Below are 27,640 nucleotides of genomic sequence, written 5' to 3'. Positions count from 1 at the left end.
GCAGCTTCACTTCTGATTTATTTGTCAAGCTCTACATGGTTGAAAGGTACTCCCAGAAGCATAGGTCTAGCTAGTAATCTAATTGGAGAAATTTTCACATCTGTCTCAAAACACAAGGCTAGCTTAGGAGAGGCTGAGTAAGTTCAGTGTCTGTAAGCATTTAGTTTGGGAAGCCTTATTCATAAGCAAGTTAATCTGTCTTTTTGAGACTTTCCCTCCCTCCGCCCCCGTCTTCAACAGGGCTGAGATAATGTGGTTTGCTAAAAGACTTCTAAGTGTCACTCTGCTTTTGTACAGCCAATGAAATATTAACTTGGTTTTAATTTATTAACATCGACAATGGCTAACCTCATTCATTTCCACATGTATTCATAATGATTCCTGGGTCATGGTCTCATAGTATTGTTCCCACTCATGTTTCATAGGCCAGGACTGCTGCATACGGTTCACCCTACTTCACACAACACCCAGGATGCGGGCAACCCACCAGCTGCAGGGCATAATAAGCCGGCAAGCAGAACGGCACCCTTGGTAGTTATAGGGCCACGGATAGTAGCCCAGGAGAGGTTCGCAGATCCGTTGGCAATGTGTGTAGCTCCGTCTGCACTCAATACAGCAGACTCCTTCATGGTCTAGCCGTGGGTCAAAGGTCATCCCTTCACCCCCTTCCAGCTGCTGGAATTTAAAATACAACAAGCACAGTTTTAGACAGCACAACACATCATTATACTAGTGTTACTAAAATAAAAATGGTTAACACAGTCCAGCACAACATTACAGTAGGTGTTCTTAAATTGTTTTGTTTCAGTGAGACCGTGAGTATACCTGAGCTTTGGCTTGTGACCTGTGGTTCTGAGCTTCAGAAACATAGTGTGGGCATAGCTCAGCTTTTAGCCACTGGAGGCAGGGAGGTTGCTGTATTTAAAGCAGGAGGAGCAGGGGAAGTAGGTGTAACTGCTCAGGAGTGAAACTCGGATGCAGTGATTTGGGGTGGAGTGAGTGTCTGACTTCCTAATAGTGTGTGCATACTGCTAACAGTGCACATGCAGCACTAGCCTTTGAACTTCTGTAGCTCTTGTGCAAAAGTGATACTATTTTTATGTGCTGTATTATACCGAAAACCTGTCCCTGACCTTCAGACATGTGCTTCTGCTGTACAGAATGTGGCAGGAGCATAGGGAGAAAATAGTAGCACTTTGGTGCAAAAGTATCTCTGCAGCGGCTAGCACTGTATGCACGCTGTTAGAAACACACATTCAGTGTTAGTACAGATGTTGGCCACTGAAACTCAGATGTGATGACTTGGAGCAACTTGAGCATCACAGATCATGTAATGTCCTGGCAATTACTGCAATTCAGTACCTCCAGTGACTGTTTGCTGGTGTCTGTCTTATGTTTCTTTTAGATTGTGAGCCCTTTGGGGACAGGGATCCATCTTCTTATTTATTTATTATTTCTCTGTGTAAACCGCCCTGAGCCATTTTTGGAAGGGCGGTATAGCAATCAATCAATCAATCAATTCAATCAATCAATCAATCAATCAGGGCGGTATAGCAATCAATCAAATAAATATAAAATAAATTCCCTGCTAACTGAGCAAAGAGGCACCCTTTAAAAGTGGTGATTCTCTTTATGGAGCAGGGGGGGAGCAACTGCCCTCCCTAGCCAGCCCCAGCACAGCATCCCTCCAGTGGCTGTTGCTGGTGTCTGTCTTGTGTTTCTTTTTTAGATTGTGAGCCCTTTGGGGACAGGCAGACATTTCATTTTATATCTATGTAAACTGCTTTGGGAACTTGATATATAAAAGTGGTATATAAATATTTGTCGTGAATATTTGTCACAAAACAACCAATTTTGTTTTTCACTGGGGTTATGAAACATGTTTCATTTATTATGTCATTGGGGTGGAGAGCCCGTCTTGCAGTAGCAAGCATGAGTTGTCCCCTTTGCAAAGCAGGTTGCCCTGCTTTCATGCAGAAGATCCTAGGTTTGCTCCCTGGTATCTCCCCGGCAGGGCTGGCAAAGACTCCTGCCTGAAACCACGGAGAGCTGCTTCCAGTCAGTGTAGAAAATACAGAGCAAGATGGGCCAAAGGTCTGATTTTGGTATAAGGCAGATTCCTATTGATAACTGAGCATGTTTTCAAGGTAATGGATCAAAAGCCTGACACAGGTTTGCTCAAAGGCTTGGTGAGGGCAGCAGGCAAGGCACTGAGTTTCTCATTGACCATCAGCAGCCTAATACAGTAAATCATATTCAGTCACTGAATGCTGCTAATCAGGAAGAGGCAGTCAAGATCTGACATTGGACAATATCAGCCAGCAGGCTTTCCCTCTCAACAATGAGCTGGAACATCTTATTCTGGCAATGAGAACTTTTGAATCCACACTCAGAACACCTCAGTATCCATAAAAGTTCTAGAACCATTCTTAATTTGCCCCCAGTGCCACTACAGAAAGGTGACAAAGTAGTTGCATTGACATTGAAAGGGTGAAGCTGGTCAATGCCTGACTTGTCCTTTTAATTTCAATCTGACTATTTTGAATAATTTTCCTGATATCAGCCAAGGTGTCTTCTTTCTGTGTAGGACCTTAATTCCTACACTAAAGGAGAAGCCTCTGGGTGGCAGTTGCAGGGGAGTAAGAGCAGGAGTGAGGCCACGCCCTCAACTGCTGCCTGTGGGCTTCCAGTGGCATCTGGGGGGGCCCTGTGTGAAAGAGGATGCTGGACTAGATGGAACTTGGGGCCTGAGCCAGCAGGGCTGTTCTGATCTTCTTAGAATGGTCTTAGTGTCTAAGAGGAAAGCGGAAATACCTGGCTCATTCCTCTCTTTAGTTACGCAAGACTTGCTACGGGAGAGCATTAAATGCCCAGCAGTGTTCCTTTACTATGGTGACCTGGAGAGAAGCGGGGGGGACTTCTTGATCATGCAAGGCTGTGTCAGGAATTCTAGTGCCCTTGGTGTTCATATTGCATCTTCAGTAGGAGAACTGGTAAGCAGAAAACACTTGGGTAGGGAAGCAGGAAGGAAGGCTGCTCTGCCTTTCTGATGGGAGATGTGTTCCTCCACACTTCCCCTAGGCTCTATTTCTCTGAAACCAAAATGAAGTTGTTTACACCACTGTGATTAAACAATTTCTGTTTTACTATGCGACTCATTTGCATAGGCTACAAGCAATAGCTGTTCTTGGCTGCAATATGTATTCTTCTGTTATGACTTTCTTCTTTGAATACAAATTCAAAGGATGACAACCATTACTGGAGGAATACTCTGGAGAACCATCACTGGCCATGCCTGCTTTCAAATCAGTTCCCTTGTACTGAAGTTCTTTTGTCTCCCAGGGGCTGTAATGCAGCAATCCACCAAGCTTGATACATGCTATTTTTACTGTGACCATCTTCCTTTGGTCAACTTTTCCTCAGCTTCTGCATGTCTAAAAACCATACCACCATATTTATCATTCTGAAATAACTTTCACCTTGTGGTTTCATACAACTAATAACACATTAAAATCCCTACTTCACTCATAAGTATGCCATGAAATAATTCAATGATGCACATTCTATGAAAGGGTAATTAAAATGTACCAAGAGTTTAAAAAAATACATAGTGTAATACTCAATTTTGTTATTGCTTTGCATTTCTGTAAACCAGTTGGACCTAGTTTTTAGTTAGCTGTCAAATAATGCACAACATTATTGCTGCTAAATTAGCCTATTTTAAAAGAGCTGCATTGCAGCACCATGTAAAAACCATGGAGAGAGCATAAGTTCTTGAAAGTGGTTTGTGTTTACTTGTTGACTTTATTTTCCACTAGTCAACTATCTTCAGTTATCTAACAAATTGCTTTTGCTACCATTAAATTATTATAATGTACTGACATACCTTATATTATCTATCTAAACTATAACTGGGAATAACTTCAGAGAACTGTAGTGTATGGTGGGAAGAACCAGCAGAGTTGTCCTTTTGCTAACCACTTACTGGAGGAACAACTCCAATACTGCACTTTAGAGCCTGTCTGCCCCCCATATAGATCCCCTGAGCAGATCACTCTGCTGAGTACCAGATCTCTTGAATATGTTCCATATTCACCTAGTTCAATGGCTCCATTGTCACTGCATGGAACTGAATGACCCCATGCCTTACTACAGGTAATGTTGGCCTTGATTGTAGCATTGACCATCAGTTATTCACTATCAAGGTGTCAGCTTTGAATCTGATGAACTATTTATCTTCATAGTTCCAGCCAGTACAACTGGGTCACTTTCTCCATTCAGAATGACCTCTCATCCTGTTCAGCTTCTGGATTTCTGTTTCAGATAACTGGATCTCTGCCAGCTCCAAGAAGAGTTGGCCAAGAGTTACTACAGTTACAGGAGAGCAAAGGCATGCCCTCAGCTCTTGCCTGTGGGTTTCCCAGAGGCATCTGGTGGACCACTGTGTGAACCAGGATGCAGGAATTAGGTCTGATCCAGCAGGGCTGTTCTTATGTCTGTTTTATATTTATTTAGTTTATATACTATATGACTCCAAAGACTCTGTTCTTAAGACAGAGCACACATTGTGATCTTTTCACTGTCTTCAGCATTGAAATTGCAGGACAAGAATGGTCTGCAGGTAGGCACAGAAACAGATTTATTCTAAGACAAATCAGCTCAAATGAACCCCCAACACATTTGTGATCACAGGTGCCCTTTCACTAGATTGAGTCTGTGCAAATTGTGTAAATATAACATTACCAAGCTTGCAGAGTATGTCATCCACTGTGACATTACAGCTGTGACTGAGATAATTTAACTGCTTTGAATAAACCTGTTTCTACTTTCCTCTGTGGCTCTATTAATTCTGGGACCTTCCCCTCTTGCCAGACCCTTGAAAGAATGAGAGTGCAAGAACAGAAAAATCTAAAAATTAAAGCAAAGTAGTTAAGGTCAAATAACACATTGCATTAAATATGTAGTATTTAGCCTGTAGCCTGATCAAGGCTACAGCAGGGACAAAGGATTAAAGCCCCTCGCCTCACACTGTGATCCCAATTCTGATTTTCCCCGTAAGTCACAGGCCAAACTATGCTTTTTAATGTAATCTGTAGTTTGGCTCTAAGGATGGCCCCCCAAATAGGTTGAAAATTGTGATATAAGAACCTGCTTTTTTTTTGCACAGTGTAATTAGTGGATTCTATTAAGTGGTAGCTGTCTCTAATAATGAATTTGTTATAAGCAGATGTTGATCCTAAGCAAATGTTCTACATGCAAAGTCTCTAATAATGAATTTGTTATAAGCAGATGTTGATCCTAAGCAAATGTTCTACATGCAAAGTATACCGTATAATTTTCATTTGAAGTACTTTTCTAATTGCACAGGGTGGAAACTTTGGCTGACATCTTAAAGTGTTTGCGTAACAAAAGTTGTGCTACTGCAAACCTATTGTATAGTTGCACTACAAAAATCAAGTTCTTGTAAGAGCTAATCTGTCTACTTTCCTTTCATGCTCCCTGCAACTGGACAAAATTTAGTCCAAATCTGTTAGGCAGTTCACAAGTTAGTCCACTTGCCCTTCAAACATTCATGCATCCAGCATCTTAAATCGGGGTGGGTGACATCGCAAACTATGCCTTTGAGGTGTCCCTACATCTGTACCAAATTTGGTCCAAATTGGTTCCCAATTTGCACCTCAGATGTTCACATGTGCACCATCTTGAATTGGGGTGCATGACATAATTACAAAAACCACCACTGAGCTATCCCTATGTGTCCCTACAGCTGTAGCCAATATGGGTTATTTTTTAAGCTTACTTAAGAAAAGTAGGCTAAAAGGGGAATTTGCACTATTCCTTTTAGAACATGAGTCATGTGGCAGATTGTGCAGCTCTTGCAGTTGTGCAAAGTTCCAGATTTACTGTGTATAAGTAAGTAGTAGGGTTGTTGTAACCAATGCATGTAGGAAGCAAGAGGATGTCAGTAAGGATGTCAGCCACTGATATTCTAACAAGTCTTTAAGTTGAGTGAACGGCACTTTCCTTGGGCAAAGCACTCCGGAGTGCAGTCAGCCCAGATAAAGGGCTGGCTGCTTCCTTCTTAACTCTGCCCCCTTCACTGTTACCAAGAGAGGGGTGAAAGTGCAGCTTCATAGATGACCAGTGAAGAAAGCTAAAGTTGTGCCCTCAAGTCGGTGTCGACTTCTGGTGACCACAGAGCCCTGTGGTTTTCTTTGGCAGAATACAGGAGTGGTTTACCATTGCCTTCTCCCTCACAGTATGAGATAATGCCTTTCAGCACTTTCCTATATTGCTGCTGCCCAATATAGATGTTCCCTATATTGGGCAGCAGCAGTTTATTTCGATTTTTATACCACCCTTCCGGAATGGCTCAGGGTCGTATTACAATTAAAAACAGAAACCATTAAAACCAATAACAATTAACAGAGATATAAATATTAACACCAATTAAAACATCTTAAAAAAACAAACTATCATAACATTTAAAACCCTGAAAACCAGGTTAGCATTAAAACGATTAAAACTAATTAAAAACCCTGAAAGGCCCAGCCAGATGGGTTTTAAGGGCTCTCTTGAAGGTCAGTAAGGAATTAAGATTACAAATTTCTGCTGGGAGTGCATTCCACAGCCCAGGAGCAGCCACAGAGAAAGCCTGCCTCTGAGTTGCCACCAAATGAACCGGTGGTAACTGGAAATCCTCATAAGGATTCATTGAGTTAAAGTTATTATACACCAAATAATCCAAACACTTGAAAAATAGTGACCACACATTTTGCTCCATAACCCCACTTCTAAAAGGGCTAGAGCTTATCTTTTTTTAAAAAAAATGAAAGCTGGCAATCTGAGGGAATTAATAAGAGGGATCCGAAACTCAAATTGATCTGAATCAAATCAGGCGCGATTCGATCTGTACCCGAATCTAGCCAATGGACCACAGGGGTGATTTGTTTTGTCTCCCAATCACCTGAATCAGCTAGATTCGGATACAAATCGATTTGTATCCAAATCAATTTGCACATCCCTACTAAAAATTTATCCATTGTTGACCAATACTCACATGGTAAGGATTATCTGGATTAAAGGGTGGCCTGATGTCTTGCCTAGAAGGTTGAGTAGCATTGGATGGATGTTCCCGAGCCCGTTGGCTACTCCGTGGTCTAGTATTTACTTCTTCAGCAGCAGCTTCAAATTGGTCCAGATCCAAGTTTGACTGAGTCTGGCGTGCCTGCCTAGTAGCCGCTCTCTTTCTTCTTTGCCCAGCTGCACAAATAGATATTTGAGAACACTGCACATTTAAATGGGTTCCACTACACACTAGTTTAAATAATCCAGCCTAAACTGTATAGGTTAAGTTTGTCTTGTGATCTATGAGGGGACTTATTTCTCAAGAGTGCATTACATACAATGGACACCCCCCCAACACAACAGATCACAGAACTGAGTCCCTGTTATGGCAAAACACAGAATAGGCAACAACCACAGAATAAACAGATGACAAATCACCCTCTCTTTATAACCATATCTTATGAGCTGCAGCAGAGCAACAGTAAAGGTCATATTGTACTTTTCATCAGGTCCACATGGTATTGGGTTCAAATCCTATACTCTCCCATGCTAAATTCCAAGAAGGATGGGTTATAGCTTAATGGTAGAGTTCACACTTTTGCATATAGATGACCTGGATTCCCTGGAAGCCACAGCTAAAATATCTCAAGTTCCAGGACAACTGTTTGGAAACGTAGCAAGCTGGGCTATATGAGTTAATCTGATTCAATATAAGGCAGCTCAAGTGTAAAGAGCCTAGCCATGGGATACACTCTGATTAGGGATGTGGACGAACCTGTTCGGTGGTCCTTTTACAGCGGTTTGAAGGCGGTGGGGGGAATAACTTTAAGGGGAGAGTGCACCTGCTGCATTTCTCCCACTGGCATTCGCTTAAAAACTGGTCTGGTGGGGCGGCAGCATATCTCCCTGGACCAGAAGTAGCCCACACATGTGTGCTACTTCTGGTCCGAGGAACAGGCAGGGCAGCAGGGAGGTACACTGCCACCCCAGTGGACTGGTTTTTTTATGTGGGGGGTGAGTGATCACCAGTGGGGGGTGAGTGCACTCTCCCCCACCCTTAAAGTTATCCCCCCTGCCTTCAAACAGGCCCCTGCCGGTTCCGTGCACACCCCTAACTCCAATTCACCTGCCTTCTTTACTAGTGTTGATACCACACAGAAGGCATGTGTTGAAGTGGGATGGTCAGTGGTGGTTTAAGTTTAGGACTTAAAGGAAATGGAGGCAATTATGAAAGAAATGTTACCTTTTGGATAGGATGGTCGAAGCCAGAAAATCTGAAGATCTCTACAAAGCTCTAAAATTTTGGGACTCAAGAAATTATTATCCTTTATTGGTTGGTCTGCGGCCACCCAGACAAGGGAGTTTTCATCGAATTTAGCTGGCATAATTTCATCTTCCTGTAGGTAGACAGTAAAAAAAGATGTGAGGCTAAAGTTGTGTGTCTGCATCTGTGGGTTGCATACACTAGGCACTAATAATAATAGCCATGGGTCAGGCAAAGAAATAGATGCGGCCTGTTCCTCATTCAGAGCTATTTTACATTTCAAGTTACTTTCACTCTTTCCAATTTCAATTCCATTTGAGATTAGCTGGTAGTTGGTCCTATTAAGCTTAAGGGGAGGACTGAAATTGGCTCTGCTGAGAAAAAGGAGGCTGAAGAAGCAAAAAAGGAGGGGGCTGTTTTCTTGCCAAGATGCTGTCATTATTAACTGTTTATGGATGTATGATGCCTGCAAGACACCTTGGCCGTAAAATCCAATTTTAAATTCGGGCTGCATCAGTAATATTTTGAAACAAGGTCCTGTAGTTTGTGAGTTCATCACTGGTGCGTGTGTGTGTTCTGGCCACAAAAGTGTAAAATGTTATTATGTAACATGGCATCTGGGGTGCCACTGACACCGTCAATTATTTTATATCAAGATGAGGGGCCAGTTCATACATTTATCTCAGCCAGGACCCCTGCACATATAATGGGGCAAGGGATGTGTCTTCACTTCCCATCCCCACATGTGCAACTGAACATGGATCACATGTTTGAATGTGTGTGCCCCATTTCCATGATCCAAATCATGACACTGTGTAAATGAGGGATATACATATACTGTCCTCTTCATGTATGCCTATGTAGTGCACAATACCAGGACCCATTTCTCCATAAAGTGAACTGGTACTGTTAAGTATATGGATCACCCTAAAGAGTATATCAAAACGGCTTTTACAATTTCCTTTGGGAGAAAAAAATAGTATTTGATTCCCATGATCAGAATGTTATAGACCCCACCCCCCACTCATCACAAAGCAATCTTATATGAAAGTGAAACTATTAAGTTGTTTAAATTTTGAAGGTATGTATACAAAACACAATTAAATGCAACCCAAAGATCCTGCAGTGCAATTTCATGACAAAGAGGAGGACTGAGCAATAGGGGAAGTGTCATTTATGTTGAATACTGAAGCTCAAAAATGAGGACATGGTTTAGGTAGAAGCTAGTTTAGCTTGGCCACAAGAATTTTAGAAAAAACAGCAAACATTTCAACAGTGTGTTATCCTCAGATACCTCACACTTCATCTTGAATTACAAACCTAACAATACTCTTCTATTTGTTATATCTAGCCCGATATACACCTCGAGGCATTTCCATAATACATAATGGTTGCTGTTCAGGACTAAAAGGCATTGTTGTATAGGTATGATGATATTGTGTGAGCTGAATGGATTTATTTAGCAGTGCTTGATGTAATCCACCCTAGAGTAGAGTCTTTCCAGAGCTTCCCTAGGAAGCCCCTAAGTCAGAGAACAATTTTATTATTTATTTAGCTAACATATTTCTATACCACCCAAAACTTGCATCTCCGGTTGGTTTACAATTAAAATCATTTAAACACTAAATCAAACAAAATCATTTAAACACTAAAATCATTTAAAACCCAACATTAAAATATTAAAACTATAAATCTAATTAAAAGCCTGGGTGAATGAATATGTCTTCAGTGCCTTTTTAAAAGTTGGCAGAGATGAGGAGGCTCTTATTTCAACAGGGAGTGTATTCCAAAGTCCAGGGGCAGCAACAGGGAAGGCCCATTCCTGAGTATTATTTATTTACTTATCATATTTTTATACTGCCTGATATGTATATCTCTAGGCGGTGTTGATGGCAACCGCAGACTCACCTCTCCAGATGATCTTAACAAGCTATGGGGCTCATAGTGAAGAAGACATTCTTTTAAATATCCAGGGCCTAAACCAGTGGTTCCCAAACTGGGAGCCTTCAGATGTTGAGGAACTACAGCTCCCATCTTCCTCAGCCACAATAAATTGTAGCTGGGGCTGATGGGAGTTGCACTTTCAGCAACATCTGGAGGCTCCCAGTTTGGAAACCACTGGCCTAAGCTGTTTAGGGCTTTATAGGTAATAACCAGTACCTTGTATTTCAGCAGCCAGTGTAACTCCTTCAATACGGTAGTAATATGGTCTCTCCTAGATGACCCAGAGACCAGCCTGGCTGCTGCGTTCCGGACCTACTGCAGTTTCTGGACTATGTACAAGGGCAGCCCCACATAGAGCGCATTGCAGTAATCCAGTCTAGAGGTTACCAGCATATGTACCACCATTTTGAGGTCATTCATCAAGAAACAGACGCAGCTGGCGTATCAGCCAAAGCTGATAAAAAGCACCTCTGGCCACCGCCTCAACCTGGAACACCAGGGAGAGGTTCGGATCCAGAAGCACTCCCAGACTACGTACCTGTTCCTTCTGGGGGAGCATGACTTCATTCAGAACTGGCAGATCAAAATCATCTCCCGAGTTCCAACTCTGCAAAATAAGTACCTCCATCTTATCTGGATTCAACCTCAGTTTGTTATCCCTCAGCCAGCCCATTACTGTCTCCAGGAAGGCATTTAGGAAGGTTATGTCTTCTCCTGATGATGCTGACATGGAGAAATAGATTTGGGTGTCATCAGCATATTGATAACATCCTGCACCAAATCTCCTGATGATCTTTCCCAGCAGTTCCATGTAGATGTTAAACAAATTGGAGACAGTATGGAACCCTGAGGGATACCATATGAGAGTTCAAATTTTGAGGAACAACAGTCTCCAAGAGACACCATCTGGAATTGCCCATGAGATAGGAGTGGAAACACTGCAAAGAAGTGCCTCCCACCCCCAATCCTCTCAGACATTCCAGAAGGATACTATGATCAATAGTATCGAAGGCCACTGAGAGATCATCCAAGAGGACCAACAGAGTCACACACCCTCTGTCAATTCCCAATTGGAGATAATCCATCAGGCCGATCAAGGCAGTCTCCACCCCATAAGCCTCCCAAAAGCCAGTTTGAAATGGTTCTAGATAATCAGTTTCCTTCAAGACCACCTGGCCACCATCCTCTCAATCACCTTGCCCAGTCATAGAAGGTTGGAGACAGGCCTGCAGTTGCTTAACTCTGAGAGATCCAATTGAGCTTCCCCCAAAGTAGGTGCTTTGCTGGTGGCATTCACTGTTGTCTATGGGATAAGCAAAAGGAGGGCCATAGGAACCACATAAAACCTGCAACTAAGCAAGCAGGGACTTTGCAGGACTACATAGTCCCTCAGAAAGTTATTACCAATTTGAAGAGTGCACAGGGAATTGCCTCCAAAGACCACACTGGTTCAAAAGAGCCTGAAACATGTTTCCACTGGCAGACATAGCTTTATCAGTGAATAGTGACGCCAATCCCAAGGGAAATAACTCTTCAGGAAGTAGAGGGGTATGACCTGGGGAGAAGGGAAAGAGAATGTATACCAGGGACCCCACATAACTAGAAGCTTGGTTCCCCAGGAAGGTGTGAAATTAATGATACTTGGCATTTAGGTACTAACATGAATGAGGAGAATTTCTTATTTCCTAGGTTAAGGGAGCACATAGATGCTTCCTCCGCCCCCTTGTCTGCTTCCCATGCCATTTTGGGAATTCAGGAATGGAAGAGCAATGCAAGAGGTGTCGGCTTGCTTGGCAATCACAGTGCCAGCATGGAAGGCACTGGTGAGGTTCTTCCCCTGTGACTCCGCTCCTCAACAGGGTTCCTACATTCCTTAAATTAGTGGGGTAGGGAAGCAACCCCACCATTTCTATACTCTAAGAACTAGCCCTGAGAGCAGGACAACTGTATTTTATTTTAATATTTCTCTAACCTTTCAACTCTAGTCCTGAAGGTGACTAAATAGATTAATTGGCAGGGGCTAATGTTAATCTGTGAAGGCAAATATTAAGGAGTGTCCCTGGGGATTAAGTGCACAGTGGTGCAACAGGGAAATGACTTGACTAGCAACCTGAGGTTGCCCGTTTGAATCCCTGCTGGGAAACACCTATATCGGGCAACAGCAATATAGGAAGATGCTGAAAGGCATCATCTCATACAGCCTGGGAGGAGGCCAGTGTTCCCTCTAACAGGGATTGTCTACAACTCCCAGAATCTCCAAGCAAAAGCCATTGCAGCTGGGAATTGTAGTGAACAACATCTGGGAATCCCTATTAGAGGGAACACTGGAGGAGGCAATGGTAAACCCCTCCTGTATTCTACCAAAGACAACCACAGGGCTCTGTGAACGCCAGGAGTCGACGGCACACTTCACCTTTAATTTTGTTCAAGGCTATTTTTGGTATTACGTGTGTGTCTGTGATATGGCCTGAAGAAGAACACATGAGAGAGGGGGACCTTTCCTACAAACAATGAATGACAACTTTTTTTTATTACATTGCAAGTTACTACTTTCAGTTATCTCAAAAGGCACAGATAGTGACATTCTAGTAGTATGCAGATTTAACCAATAAATTGAACAATCATTTGCTTTTTAACTAAAAATTATTTAAACCGTTGACAGACCCCCATAGTAACAGGAATCTTGTTTATTTAGGGCTAATCCCACACCTAAAGATACATAGTCCACCCACAGGAGGTTTCAAGGTCTCAGCTCATATACTGTGAGAAGTTGCCTTATCAGTCTCACAAGTATAACCTGCCACTGTTCCTGTTGTCCAGCTTCCCCCTCCATATGATCTCTACACCACCACAACTCCCAGATGTGCTCCTTAATAGACTTATGTTAGAATAATCAAATGCCCAAGGTACATAATGCACACAACTTAATGCTTCTCTGGAAACATTACTTTTTCCTCATTTCATGACTCTTCCAACTAACTATGCAACCTTGTCATGGCATTATGGTAATTTTCGCATTTGTAGTACAAGAAGCAGCAAGATGATGTTGTAAATGTCCTGAATCACATATCTTCACAGCAAATATTGAATATAAAATAGCCAATTAAACTAGCATTTGTAGAAGTCAGGGGGAAAATTATCTCAAGTTTGAGGTAATTCTGCCTTTAAAAAAAAGGGGGGGGTATTTTTATTTCCAAAAATCTTGCATAAATTCTTTTTAAAAAGAAAAAAGCAAAGGGGATAAATTTAAACTCTCACTATCCAGAGAGCAAAGGAGCAAGTTACAAAATCAATAATGACACTGTGCAAACTACTTGGCAGAATAACATTGATCTAGTGGAGTATTGAAACCAATCTCAAAGATTTTACTACAGAGGCCATTCAGAATTTTACCCTCTGGTTCCATATGCCATTTTACTGATTCTTCCCCACCCCCCACCCCCACTGCCGCAAAGGAATAGCAGCTCTCTTGTGTAAAAATAATACTTGGATTCTTTAAAGTTTCTAGTTCAATCAGTGGCATTTTCCTACACTGCTTTGAAGATGAGAATGAAAAACCTTTAGGGTACACTTCAAAACGAAGGCTCTTTTTACTTATACTTCAAGCTTTTGGTCAATATAATTGCTTTTACTGAACAAGACTTTTAATCAGAGCCATCGTATTAACTTAATACTGGAACTGGAAGCTGTATCCAGTCCAAACCAAATCTTTTACAGCATCATAAAATGGATCTCTGGGGTAATAAAGTCTAACCTCATATTCTGGAAAAGGATTCTCTAAAATTTAAACCACCCCAACCAACATTTATCTGTGTATTCTATATTACAGAAACCTCTGATGCAGACTTTACACATTTCTCTTGCTAGCAATAAACAATCGCTTTCCTATTGTCTGCAAGGCTGCTTTTCCTTTTACTATTTCAAGATCTATTCAGAGGATTTCCCCCCATCTTTTCTTTCAAGCGTGCATAATCCACTCTACTTTTCTCAAATGCCCTATGTTTCAAAATCTCTCTCATCCTTTCAGGATTACCCCCGCTACACCGCCTAACTTTTTAAAAAAGTGATATGTTATGTCCAGTCTTAGGTATCACATTTTTAAACAGTTATTTGAGGGGACAATCCTGAAAGGATGAGAGAGATTTTGAAACATAGGGCATTTGAGAAAAGTAGAGTAGAACTAGTAGTTTTCAACTCAAAATGTCAATCTGATTTTGAACAATAACTTAGAGATCATTCTTTTCATTCTTTCACCGTGGAAGGTCATTCAAGTGAAGATGTTTGGAAGTAATCAGAACAGACATACTTAATCTTCACACAATGCAAACTTAATTTATAAGAATCACTGTCAATATATATGGTGATGGCTCCTACATGAGGTTGGCTTTCAAACAGACAGGTTCATGGGAGAGAGGTCTATGAGCCATCATAAAACAAATGGAGCTTCCATTATTACAGGCAGTGCGCCCCCGATTGCTGGCTGTCCTGCCTGCGAGCTTGCCAAAGCCTTTGGGACACACAATGCAGAACACAGATGGATCTCTGGTCTGACCCAGCAAGGATATGCTCTCATCTTTCTAACTTGTGTTATATGTGTAGTCTGTTACAAATTCTGCAACTTTCTTGTATGTAGTGTAGTTAACCTGCCACAATTAGGTTCCATTCTGGCAATCAAAGTTGTAGCCACACAAGTTACTCACCACTAAAGTACTATCAGATATAATGACTGTGAAACACATGTCCATCCTTAGCACAGATGACTGTAGTCAAGTAAGATCTAAGATTGATACGATGCCTTACAAAAGTTTGACCAGATGACTTAGTGAATCGTTTCATTTCCTCGGCAGTGTTTTTCAAGGTTCTGAGGTAATCATGTTGTCTCTGTACTTCTACCCTCAAGATAGCACAGCCAGTGCAAGAAGTTTGTATGGGGCGGAGCAAATGCTGAAGCCCCAAAATGTGCAAGGGGCCACCCATTTGAGAGCACTGCTGTGCTTCTTCTCAGTGCACATGCGTGAGTTGTAATTCCTACACAGAGACACTAGCTTCTGCAACTGCTGGGATGCCAAACCAGCAATAGGAGACACAACCAGGTGGACACATGGGTGAAGGTGCCATTTTCAAAATGCTGCAGCCTTTCAACTGTAGTTTGAATTAGAGACTAGAAAGGTGTCACTTCCCACTTGATTGCTTCATATATTGCTGGACAACAGCTGAGGAGCCTGACCAGCCCAGTGAGAGAGAAGTTTGACTCCACCCATTCACCACTGAATAGGACTCATTTTTAGGTATGACTATTCAAGGCTGCCTACCTGCTAAAGCTTTTTTCACTGCTCACTTAAACTGGAAGGAGCTTCTGTTGAAGAAAGCCAAGACTGAGAAGGAACAGCAGAGTTCAGTAGGTGAGGAAGAGAGGTTTGAAATCCCTTTTAAGAGCATCTCTTCTAAAAATTCCCGGGGCTTCCAGGGGTTCCTATGACTACCTACCAGTTCAAAGGACAAGCTTTCTTTCATCATAGCATTGACTTCAGGGACAGGAGTTTTAGCTTGGGCTTTAAGGTAGCACTTCTCTCCCCCAGCAAAACGGATTCCAGTGATGCCCTAGAAAGACAGACCTTTGTTATGATAAGTGTTAGCACCATTTGAAAAATCCACAAATACACGGAAATGCTTTTAATGTAGAAAACAGACAAAGAGGAGGGACCAATTTCAGATGTTACGGTCAGAGGCAGTTGCAAAATACACCAATATAAAATGACATTTCAGGATTATTTTTTACTTTAAAAGCTGCAGTCTGATGAAACACGCTGTCTCATTTTCTCCCATTCATACCCCAGCAAGATGTATACCTGCATTTTGCTTGGCTTCCCAGAATGGGAGAAGGATCCTTCTGCACACATAACGTGACACAAATAACCGAGAAGAGAGGAATGCAACAAATAAATAACAACTCTTTCCTTCAAAAATGTGAGAGTTAATTACCCTAATAGTAAATTTCTAAGGTACTAAATCTGTCACCAATAATGCTGGTTGTTTTTGTAAAACTAAGCCAGCTGCAGTGCTTGTTTATGTTTTATTCAGAGCTCTACCAGGGTTTGTAGGAGAGTTTCCTCCAGGCCACCATTTTGCCTAGGGGTAAAAGTCACCTTAAGTGGCACAGCGGGGAAATGCTTGAGTAACAAGCAGAAGGTTGCCAGTTCGAATCCCCACTGGTACTATATCGGGTAGCAGTGATATAGGAAGATGCTGAAAGGCATTATCTCATACTGTGCGGGAAGAGGCAATGGTAAACCCCTCCTGTATTCTACCAAAGAAAACCACAGGGCTCTGTGGGTGCCAAGAGTCAAATCAACTTGACAGCACACTTTACTAATTCTACTACTGCTCTCCTCCAAATGGATAAGCAGTTCTACAAACAACATTTGGCAGAGGTAGTCACTGGGGTTTTTCTTCAATTCTTCCCCATGTGTGAAATTTGAACCTCTGGAGTACTGAAGAGCAATAGGATCTACTAAATTTTAATGGCTATTAACCAGATATGCAAATGTGTATGCATTAGCTCAATATCTGATTATTTTCACGTTGTTACAGGGCTGTTTCATACATGCACATATGCCATGATTAAATCTGAGCCCTATTCAGACCTCTTTTTTAAAAGGTTGTACACTAGTACAGCCACCCAAAAGAACTCCAGAGTCCAGATCATGGAACACCCCTCCACCACCACATGGTTAGGGCATATGCCTCTTCGGACAATTGCTGCCCTAATCGTGAAGAGCGTGGGTGGGGGCGGGGAAGTGATGTGCCAGGTGGGACTTCTGGAATGCTTTTCTTTTTCTCAGTGCTAAGATAAGTAATGCTGGACAAGTTTCCCTGAAGGACCGTTTGCCTGATACCTCCAAACGTTCCCTAGAATGAGCACTGAGACTTGTGTTTATGTTCCAGGGTGCACTCTCTGTTCATGCAGAACAATAATGGCAACAGGTCTGGCCATCACTCTCAGTGATTTGAGTGTACACTCTAGACAGGATTCCATCACAAACGCAAAGAGGTTCCTCATCAGGCAAGAGGACGGGGGAAGAGCATGAAGAGCTTCGCCATGCTCCCTCCCTCAGTGTTTTTAAAAAGCAATTAAAAACACATCTTTTAAAAGAGGTTTTTTAATGTTTCATCTGCTGCTTATATCTGGTAAGATTTTAGCTTTTTAAATAACTTCTCAGTTTTTAGCTTTTTAAATAACTTTTAATTTGAAACTTTTACAAAAATAAATTGTAATTTTAATTGTGGTTTTAGCCTGGTCTTGTTTAACTTAATTTAATTAGTCTTATTTTACATTGTATCTATTTTACTAATGTTGTGAGCCACCCCAACCAGTAGTGTACTGGAGGGGCGGGGTATAAACATTTTAAATAAATAAAGTGAAAAGTTTCTCTGAAGGAACAAAGATTGAAAACCACTGCAGCTATGGATCCTAGAAGCCAATAAAAGTGCCTCCAAGGATGGGAAAAAATCTTAACCAACTGTACTTACAATCTGAAAATCATGAACTTCAATAGCCTCTTCTCCTCCTCTTCCAGTTTTAAAGGTCTCCAGATTGTTCCCAGCATCTATTTCCATCGATCCCTCTTGTACTTTCCCATTAATACTCATAGTGTAGTGGACATTGTAGACCTGGAATCAAACAAAAAAAACGTAAAATGACAACAATGTGGTTTTAGACCTATTCAAATAGCACTGACTAGCATACAGTTTTCCTGCAACGTGATTCAACAGGAGTATGTCAGTGATGATAAGGCTTTGTCCCTACACAGGCCTCTCAAAATGCACAAAGCAGAAAAGTGAGGTGGTGCGCCACATGGAGAAGTTGTACATTTCAGGATAACAACATATCCTCATTCCAATCCCTACTGACTGAGAGATACAGGAAGGAGATACTGGAGTGGACCAGCAACACTAAACGGGTGGAGAAGCCCCTAAAGAAGGGGCAAAAAGCAAAACAAAAATAAAAAGGCAACAGAGTGGTTACTACATTAAGATAGGTGAAGTCATCATGGGTGAGACTATGAGGCCAAAATTCACTGAGAAGAAAAAACTTGTGTTTCAGATGTGTGCAACTGAACACTCACATAGACTGAATTCTCTTTCTTCTTGCCTAGAAGCAAGCAGTCACCAGTGACTCCTGAAGAAGCCATCCCTGGACCCCAACTGCCCTCTAAACATTTCTGGATGAAACTGACCTCAATCTATTTCAGCCTAGCTTCTAAACTGGTTTTGGAACTGAAACAGGTATTCAACAACATTTGCTGGGAGACAGTTTATCTCGGTCGATTCTCCTGGATCTCTCAGTGGCATTCAATACCATCAATCATGATATCCTTCTGGACTGATGGGAACTGGGAGCACTGAGCTCTGCTGGTAACTACTCACAAGCGTTCACACATTATATAAGTCAGTCAATGGTTTCTGCTAATTCAATTGTTATAACTACAAACTAACTGCTACCACTATAAGGGGCTTAAGCCATGAATTTGGTCACTTATCTGAATGATGGACAGAAATGAGTTTCTCTTGAGACAAATCCTGGTCACCTCTCCTGTTAATATAATGCATTTATATTTGAAGATAACCATTAGGTAGTTGTTTCATAAATTGATCTATGAATCAGTCCAATTTTTCAATTGTGTACATCCCCTTCTTCCATGTGGAGTTATTCTATTTTATGTAGAGACATAAAGGAGCAATGACTAGCTATCCAGTGAGCTGCATAGCCAAGTGGGGATTTGAATCCAGGTCTTCCTAGGCCACGCATGAGAACCTCACCACTTTTTAGAGCCCATACATTCTCCCCAATATCATAGCAATTGGATTGTGGGTCAAAGGAAACTCTCTGAAGTCTTAAGAACAGGACATAACATGTTTCTAAGGGAAAGCCTGGTTGGAGAGAACTCTTTCTGGAGCTCTATAGCAATTTTAGGTTATTGCGCTTTTAATACATTAATTGACTGATCACTTCATTAACTGATGAGTTAAAGCCACATAACAGACTAAAAGCTTTGGGGGTTCTAGCTTCAATCAACTCTACTAATATAGAACTATAGCACAGTGGTTTGCAGACAGTACAGTGCCCAGTCAATCAAGCAGGGTGCGCACACTAGTTCTGTGTGAATCCAAATGCTATCCATGTTGGAAGTGAGGCTCTGTGTCTTCTAAGAATTGTATCAGCTCTGAAGCAATGATTTCCCCATCACTCCTAATGGGAGAAGCGTTGCTTCAGTGCTGACACAATTCTTAAGAGATACAGGGCTTCTCTGAGTTCACTTCCAACATGGACAGGGTTTGGACTCCCAAGGAATTAGCGCACGCACCCTGTTCTTGGATCAGCAGGGCACTGTACTGTATATAAGCCAGCATATGCCAGGGTACATAACCTAGTATATCCTAGTAGCTGGGTATGAAATTTAAAACAGTGCTTGCTTTTTCTACCATTTTGTCCAGTTAGCCCAACATTTCTAGAGATCCCACTCTCCTGTGAAATGGAGGACTTCTGATGGGGAATGGGAACACTTGGATAATTTTTGAGCAAAGTATAAGCACATGGCTTGAGTGTGTACTGTGATCAGAGACATATTTTAATTTCATAACTAGTAGCACCTTCTATCATGTGCTGGCTCTAAAAGAAGAAATTTCTATGCAGGAATGAGTGGAAAATAAAATGCCTCAGGAACCTGGCAAACTCCCAAGAAGAAATCTTAAGTAGGTTTGTGTTCCTTGATGGAACTTTTCTGGCTAAATTATAAGTGAAACCTGGCAGCATAAGGCAAAGCTCTGTGTGGAAACACTTGGATCTGCTGCTTAAAAGGTACAATTTAGTTCCCTCTCAATACTTTGCTGTTTGGTAGTAATTTAAGATACAATCAGGAGAATAATTAAAGTCATATATTTTATTGAATTAACCTCTGGGTCTTAGTCAAGCAGACTAGATGCTTCTCAGAGTATAACACAAGTATAGGGATGGTGATTGACAAGGGCCTGGGCTTCCTAGTGCTTGTCCATAGCCTGAAAAAATATATTGTGTGAACTATCCTTGGAGCCTAGAATGGGCATAGGAAGCTGCCTTATACCAAGTTAAACCATTGGTCCATCTAGCTAAAGGGCAGCAGCTCTTAAGGTCTCAGACAAGAGTCTTCCCCACCTCTGCTACCCTTTAACTCAAGGTGCTAGGCATGGAACCTATGCCCCTTTGCCGTGGGCATGCAAAACATGTGCTCTGCTTATTGAACTATGGCTGCACTAATATTCCTACCAAACTCCCCTGTCCCACTCCTGAAGGCACAAGGGTTCTGCTCCCTTCTTCTTCATCTCATCATCCTGTGCACCACAGAAACTCTAGCTTGCACGGTTGTCAGAAGTACACTGAGCAAGGTTAACCAGAGCACAGTCCAAAGAAGTCCCATGATGCTGCAGTCTTGCTGAAGCTAAGTGGGTTTGGATGTGGCCACTGCCTGCCTAGGAGACCACCTGGGAAGTAGACTGCCTTCAGTTCCATGAAAGAAAAGGATACCTATATATTAAAAACCCTGCTCCTGAAAATCTATTGTTTCTGTGGCTTAACAACAAACACTTCAGCATTTCAAATATGATACAATCAGCAACTCAGGATTATTTATTTATCTATCGTATTGTTGTACCGCCTGATATGTACATGAGGCAGTAAACCCAAGGTGTCCTTCCTCCAGATGAAAGATCCCTATGGATGCAATTCACAGACTATTACAATGACCCAAGTTTTCCACTCAGCCCACCTGTTTTCAACAACAGTATTAATTTGAATCACTGCATATGTCTTTTCTTCTTTTCTGTCCTTTAAAAAAGTGCTTAAGTAGTTCTACTTTTCTCCAGAATGGGTTTGACTACAGATTGTTAGATTCCCAACTTGTAAAATAAGGCACTAGTGCTCAGGGGCTATTATTCTGACTATACTGACAACCGGCAGGTGATTTTGCTGACTACTACTACTACTACTAATTATTATTATTATTATTATTATTATTAATTAATAGTAATGCTTCAGTAATGGAGAGAAGACCAGCCCTATAAAGCAATTTTCAGTACAGAGTCTGGTTCTCCAATTGCCCCCTGCCTGATTACACTTTCTTCACCACAAAAGTAACTGAAGTCACATGTTGTGGCTCAGGCTTATAGAGCCTTGCCCCAAAATAGGGGTGGGAGCAAACTCGGTAGAATACTTTTTAGTTTGAATACCAGTTGAGTCCAGCACATAATTGCTCTATTTAGACAAGTAATTTTGGCAAGCAAGGAAGCCTACTTAGCACTCTGTTGGGAGCTTCAAGGCTTGTCAGTAGTGGCAGATAAGAAGATCAGCAGATTTCAGTTATCTCTCTTTCCACCTTAGCACACCCAGAGGCAGCACTGGGCCCAAACGAATCCTAGCCAAGACAGAGTTGTAGCCCCTTACCTCTTTGTCATTCACTTTCCAGTAGTAAAAGGCTCCAATGGCTCCGAAGAGGAGCAGCACGGCTCCACCGATGAGCACCACGGCCCCGATCCTGAGCAGCCTTCCTGTGCTAGAAGATTTTGCCATCACAGCTGAGTATGCCTGTAGCAGGAGGGACCATAGTTGTTGGAGTTAGGGGAGCAACGCCCATGGTCCTACAGTTGAGGAAGACTCCCCTCACTTTCTGGTATCCAGGAAAGCAGAAGGAGGAGGGAAACTTTCCTATCAGTGATGTGCATGCATGGCATGACATACAGCCATTGGAAATAAGAGCTGCCTTGTTGTGCAACTCTGGTTACACAATTTTTGTGGCTGCACAAATTGTGCTTTTGTACAACTGCACAAATGCAATGTTATAAGGTGAATGTAATGTCACACTGTATGTCAGCCACTTTCTCTCTGGATATAGCCACACAAGAAGTTTATATTGGTTTTATAGGAGTTTGTCACACACACCCCACCCCAAAATCTGGAAATTATAGTTTGCCAAGGGTATTGAAAGCACTTTTTTAGAGACCTCTAGCCTACCTCACAGAGCAACAGTTCCCTGGGAGAGAGAATGAAACCAGGTGAAGTTCATAGTGTGGATGCATTGTAAGGATTCTGTCTGCATGATTTGTTTTAAGAAATGCACATTTGCTTCCCAATTTGTTGTACCCAGTCCGTGCCCTTTTCCTTGAAACAGTGCTTTTGTTGAAGGGAAGGATTTCACATTTTTTCTAAGCAAGTAAAACCCAATATTAGGGCCTAACAACATGAAACGGTTGCTGGGTGGGGAGGACATGCAGCAAATTCCTGACAGTATGTGCAGGAGTGCTTAACCATTTCTCCACCAGCAGCTTCTCTGCTCTAAATCCCCTCAGCTGCATTCTTAGGTACCTGGAAAATATTAAACTTTCCCCAGTTAGTGGCTTCCCATTGTGTGATCACTGTGTGAAATGTGGTTGCATGAGTGTCACAGGCATCAGTTGAATATTGTTTGTAAGTTAGGGTTGCAAGGGTGGCTCCAGAGACGGGGCAAGGCGGGTAGGGATGTGCACGAACCAGTCCGGAGGCCATTGTAGAGGCCTCCGAACTGGTTCAAATGTGGCGCCAGCTTGAAGGTTCGACGCTGGAGGGGTGGTGTGGCTCTTTAAGAGTGGGGGAGGGTGCACTTACCCCCCCCCCCACCGCACCGCACTTACCACGCCAGCACTCGGCTTCTGGCAAAGTTTTTGGGGCAGCAGCGTACCTGCCTGCTGCCCCTGCCCCCGTTCCTGGTCGGAAGTACTGTCTGCTCGTGCGCACGTCACACCTGGCGTGCACATATCGCATACACGTCATGTACGACGGGCACACGCGGTACTTCCAGCCACTTCTGGCCAGGAACGGAGGCAGGAGTGGCAGGCAGGTATGCTGCCACCCCAAAAACTTTGCCAGAAACTGAGCGCTGGTGGGGGAAGTGCAGCAGGGGTGGTGCTAAGTGCACTCTCCCCTGCCCTTAAAGAGCCACCCCCCGGCGTCAAACTGCACCCCTGGTTTGATGCTCCCCTTCCCTTGGGGGGCAAGTACCCGCTCAAACAAGTCTCTTGCCACCCACCCCCGCCCATTTCTGTTTCAGAAATCTGAGATGTGGCACACAGTTCACCCACCCTGAAATGCACTTTGCCTCCTCTGTGCTCCCCTTCATTTCCCCCCCTGGTGCCACTACTGTAGTGTTGTGATATTTCAGCAAATCAATTTGGGGGTAGGGAAAGGGTTAAGCAACCCCCCTCCCTGTTGTTTTCTATTACTCCAAACTGCCTCCTCCTGGTACTGCTTTGCAGCAAATAAATGGGCCATTTGGGGCACATTTATTTACTTCCATTATTTCATTTATTTACTTCTATACTGCCCCATCCAAAGGCTCTGGATAGTGCACAGGTAAAATAGTGCACCATTTAAAACAATTAACACCATTGATTGTTTACACCATTTAAAACAATCTGGTTAAAACAATTAAAAAACCAAATTTAAAACAGTTTGAGCCATTTAAAACCAATAAAAATTACTTAAGAACTACTTAATAACCTTCGAATGCCAGGCCAAACAAGTAAGTCTTTAGGGCTCTCTTGAAGGCCAGCAATAAGCCCAAACTACGGATATCTGCTGGGAGTGCATTCCACAGGCCGAGAAAAGCTTCAGAGGCAGCCCATGGTAACTGGAGATGGACCTCTCCAGATAACCTCAACGTGTAATGGGGATCATACAGAAGAAGGCACTCTCTAAGGTAACCCAGACCTAAGCCATTTAGGGCTTTAAAGGTGATAACCAGCACTTTGTATTTTGATTGGAAACACTGGCAGCCAATGCAACTGTTTGAGAATAGGCATAATATGGTCTCTCCGAGTTACCCCAGAAACCAGTCTGGCTGCTGCATTATGAACTAACTGAAGTTTCCGAACTATGTACAAAGGCAGCCCCACGTACAGCACATTGCAATAGTCAAACCTGGAGGTTACCAGCTGATGCACCACTGTTTTGAGGTCATCCTCCTCGAGGAATGGGCGCAGCTGTCGAATCAGCTGAAGTTGATGGAAAGGTTTCCTGGCCATAGCCTCCACCTGGGATACCAGGGTGAGGCCTGGGTCCAAAAGCACTCCCAAGCTGCATACCTGTTCCTTCTGGGGGAGTGTAACCCCACCCAGCACAGGGAATTTAACTCTTCCCTCAAATTCCGATCCCCCTCAATGAGCACCTCCATCTTGCTTGGATTCAGCTTCAATTTGTTGTCCCTCATCCAGCCCATTACTGCCCGTAGGCAGGCATTTAGGGAATGAATGCCATTTCCTGATGATGATAAGGAGAAATAGATTTGGGTGACATTAGCATACTGATCACACCCTGCATCAAATTTCCTGATGACCTCACCCAGCGATTTCATGTAGATGTTAAAAAGCATTGGTGACAGAATGAAACCCTGAGCGATTCCATATAATAGCTCCCATTTCGAAGAGCAACCATCACCAAGCTCCACCATCTGGAATCTGCCTGAGAGATAGGAGTAGAATAACTGCAAAGCAGTGCCTCCTGTCCCCAACTCCCCCAGGCAATCCAGGAGGATACCATGGTTGATGGTATTGAATGCCGCTGAGAGATCCAAAAGAACCAACAGAGTCACACTTCTGTCAGTTCCCTGGTAAAGGTAATCCATCAGCTGACCAAGGCAGTCTCAATGCCATAGCGTACTCTAAAGCCAGTTTGAAATGGGTCTAGATAATTGGTTTTCTCCAAAACTGCTGGGAGCTTATACACATTTTCATGAAGGTGTAGCTGAACACTCGTAGACTAAAAAAAATTGACACATATCCTTTAAGAAGTCTGAGTAACTACATAATTGCTTTGAGGAAATACAGGTGGGTTGCAAAGTTGATCACAACAGTGGCACTTCGGATAAGCAGTTAACACTTTTGGATTGGGCATGTTTTTGTAATCCAAATTCCATCTGCCAACAGTATCCCTCCTAATTTTGTCCCACAGCAGGTGAGAAAGCACCACCCCTGAATTGCTGCTGTAATCAGGTTCACAATCATTTCCCTAAAACAAACAAAATGTCAGGACACTGGATAACAATCCTCTCTCTCTCTTACACACTTACCCACACTTAACATGGGTATAACAACACTCAACAATTTTGTAGGGATGTTGCAGGCTCTCAGTCCCCCCACCCCCACAAGCGATGATGTGTGGCATTTGCAAGCTAATTTTAAATGCTTCAACACACACCCACACACACCACATTTCATGTGCAATAAGACTTGAGTTAGAAAGAGCATCTGCTTTGCTGCTACCTTTTGTTTCTGGGTAGATATGCTGCTGTCCAATCAAGACTACACTAAAATCCTACAATTCACCATAGTTTTCCATGGACAATTCTCTCACTTATATCTCTGGAAAGCCTGCGTGGGGAAGGGTGTGTGTGTTCCAAACTAATCTTGGAATTCCCTTCTCCAGACCACTGGTGCACCTCTTGTCTATATGTATGCCACAGCTCTCCTGAAATCAATCACAGCCATGACTTCCCTCATTGTCAAATAAAAGCAGAAGATGGGAACAGGGCCATTTCTCACAAAACGATTGGTCAGAATACTATCTGCACAGTTTGCCTTGTATGTATGTACCAAGAACATTTTTTAAAAAAAAATTAAATGAAACCTGGAAATCTAGCTAACTGTCCAAATGGGCAGAAACCCAGCCACAGTCATCCAGGAGTCATGGCAACTCCTGACATGCTTATTTCAAGAGGACTAAGAGGACCAATGACATAAAAACTGCCTTCCTGGACCACACCAGTGGCCATCCATCCTACATTCAGATCCTGACCCTTCCAGTGAAGTCTCTCCTTCCCCATGTACTTGAGAGAATGCACTTGGATTCTGGCTTGCCAGCCTGCAGAGCACCCCTATGGAAAGAGCACACACAGGTGCCACTGGGCCATTTTGGAGGGAGCAACATGGAGGAGACAGGAATCACTTTTGTACCTGAATGCCAGGGGACTCCCGGGATCCCGCCAAGATAATCCCGTATTTGGAGGAGTGGAACCCCGTCCCCCAGTACTAGTGGGCATTAGACAGAGAGGTTGTTTCTTAGGAGTGCCAAATAGCTGGTTCGGATTTCCTCCAGCTGGCCAGTTGCCAGAGGAAAAGGTCGCAAAGGCAGAATAAATGCATATGCTTATGCTTTTCTCATTTCCCTACGTCTCTGATTTAAAGAAAAACAAAGCATCCCTTAAGGGGGGGAGGGGGAGCACTCGGTACCTCCTTAAAAGAATTCTGACCTTACTCTTTTCTTCTTCTTCTTCTTCTTCACCACCACACACAGCCTGTTTCCGAACCGAAATGAAAAACACTCTACACATGCTCAGCTTGAGGGAGTGCCTGCATTTTCCTAACAGCCCAAGCTGCGTGGCTTATGGGTCTGAAGCAAAAACAATGTATTCAGCCGACTCTTCACAGCCGCAGGACCGCTTCTTGTGGAAGGGACTAGGGTAGGCTGAGTGGAGCCCGGTCGCTGCTGTGCTCACTAGGCTAGGGGCAGATCTGGGAGCCAAAGAGCGGGCGCGGGGCAGCAAACGCGACGAGGAGCGTCAGGAGACAATAAACAGCGAACCTACCAGGGCTTCACGTCGGGGAAGATTAGAAGAAGGTAGGGACGGTGGGGGGAGGTACTACTCACAGGGGGCATCATCGGGCACTGCTCCACGTCCTCCGGCCCCGCCGAGGCGATGGGCACTTTCTCCAGTCTCTCGGCCATCCCTGCTGTCGGGTACCAGCTGCAGTATCCCAGAGAGCCTCCGTTCGGGCTTTGCCTGTGCCTCCCCCGACGGGACCGGGGGGCGAAGCAAGGAGGCGCCACTTGGCCAGGCGGGCGAGGCCACGTGAACGTTTGTGCAACCACCTGCAGGGCGGGAAGGAAGGAGGCCCCAGCCAGCCACAGGCGATCCTCCGGATTCTTCCTTCCCAGGCTTTCAAGACAAGGAGCCCTTTCAGCGCCGGAGCCCTGAAGCAAGCAGCTTCTCAGGAGAGCCTCTCCCTCAGGGGTGCAGCAGCGATAATGGAGCGGATGGGTTCAAAGGCCCCCCAACTCCTGAGGGCGCCCCAGCGCCACTCCTCCCCCTCCCTATTTTCTTCGTTATCTCTCTCCCTCCGAGGGGCCGCTGGGAGAGGGGCGAGCACGGTCCCCTCTCCCCTAGCCCAGACCGCCCCCGCTCTCACTAATGCCCCTCCGCTGCCTGACACTGGCTCCGTTGCGGGTGGGAAATACACGCAATAAATTAAGGGGTGATATTTGGGGGCCCGGCCTCCTTGTTTGCAACACTGTGTCACCACTTG

At 43.4% G+C, this 27,640-nt stretch overlaps 1 protein-coding gene across 3 annotated transcripts; it reads right to left on the bottom strand.

Moving 5' to 3' along the window:
* On the bottom strand, positions 1-27,640 carry CNMD (chondromodulin). Of its 3 annotated transcripts, none has more exons than XM_053312528.1 (7): positions 26,985-27,640; positions 21,753-21,893; positions 17,807-17,947; positions 15,764-15,877; positions 8,312-8,465; positions 7,061-7,263; positions 1-675 (listed from the first exon to the last, which is right to left on the bottom strand). In XM_053312528.1, the coding sequence occupies exons 1-7, from the start codon at positions 27,060-27,062 to the stop codon at positions 457-459; spliced, it is 1,050 nt and encodes a 349-aa protein (XP_053168503.1). In that variant the 5' UTR covers positions 27,063-27,640; the 3' UTR covers positions 1-456. The 3 variants fall into 3 exon arrangements, with proteins under 3 accessions (XP_053168503.1, XP_053168502.1, XP_053168504.1); XM_053312527.1 differs by lacking the exon at positions 26,985-27,640 and adding an exon at positions 26,587-26,811; XM_053312529.1 differs by lacking the exons at positions 1-675; positions 26,985-27,640 and adding exons at positions 3,125-3,434; positions 26,587-26,814.

This window comes from Hemicordylus capensis, chromosome 3, assembly GCF_027244095.1.
Source record: "Hemicordylus capensis ecotype Gifberg chromosome 3, rHemCap1.1.pri, whole genome shotgun sequence".
In the NCBI taxonomy this organism is placed as follows: domain Eukaryota; kingdom Metazoa; phylum Chordata; class Lepidosauria; order Squamata; family Cordylidae; genus Hemicordylus; species Hemicordylus capensis.
The sequence above is the reverse complement of the archived record's forward strand: the minus strand, read 5'-3'. Positions and strand labels throughout refer to the sequence as shown.

What these genes read in the sequence shown, in the direction of transcription:
- CNMD (XM_053312527.1), bottom strand. Translation starts at nt 26,667, where the DNA reads ATGTGTAGAGTGTTTTTCATTTCGGTTCGGAAACAGGCTGTGTGTGGT. An exon ending in AAGTTCATGATTTTCAGATT is followed by an intron (nt 15,878 to 17,806) that starts GTAAGTACAGTT and finishes CTGTCTTTCTAG; the next exon opens with GGCATCACTGGAATCCGTTT. An exon ending in AAAGCTTGTCCTTTGAACTG is followed by an intron (nt 8,466 to 15,763) that starts GTAGGTAGTCAT and finishes GTCTACCTACAG; the next exon opens with GAAGATGAAATTATGCCAGC.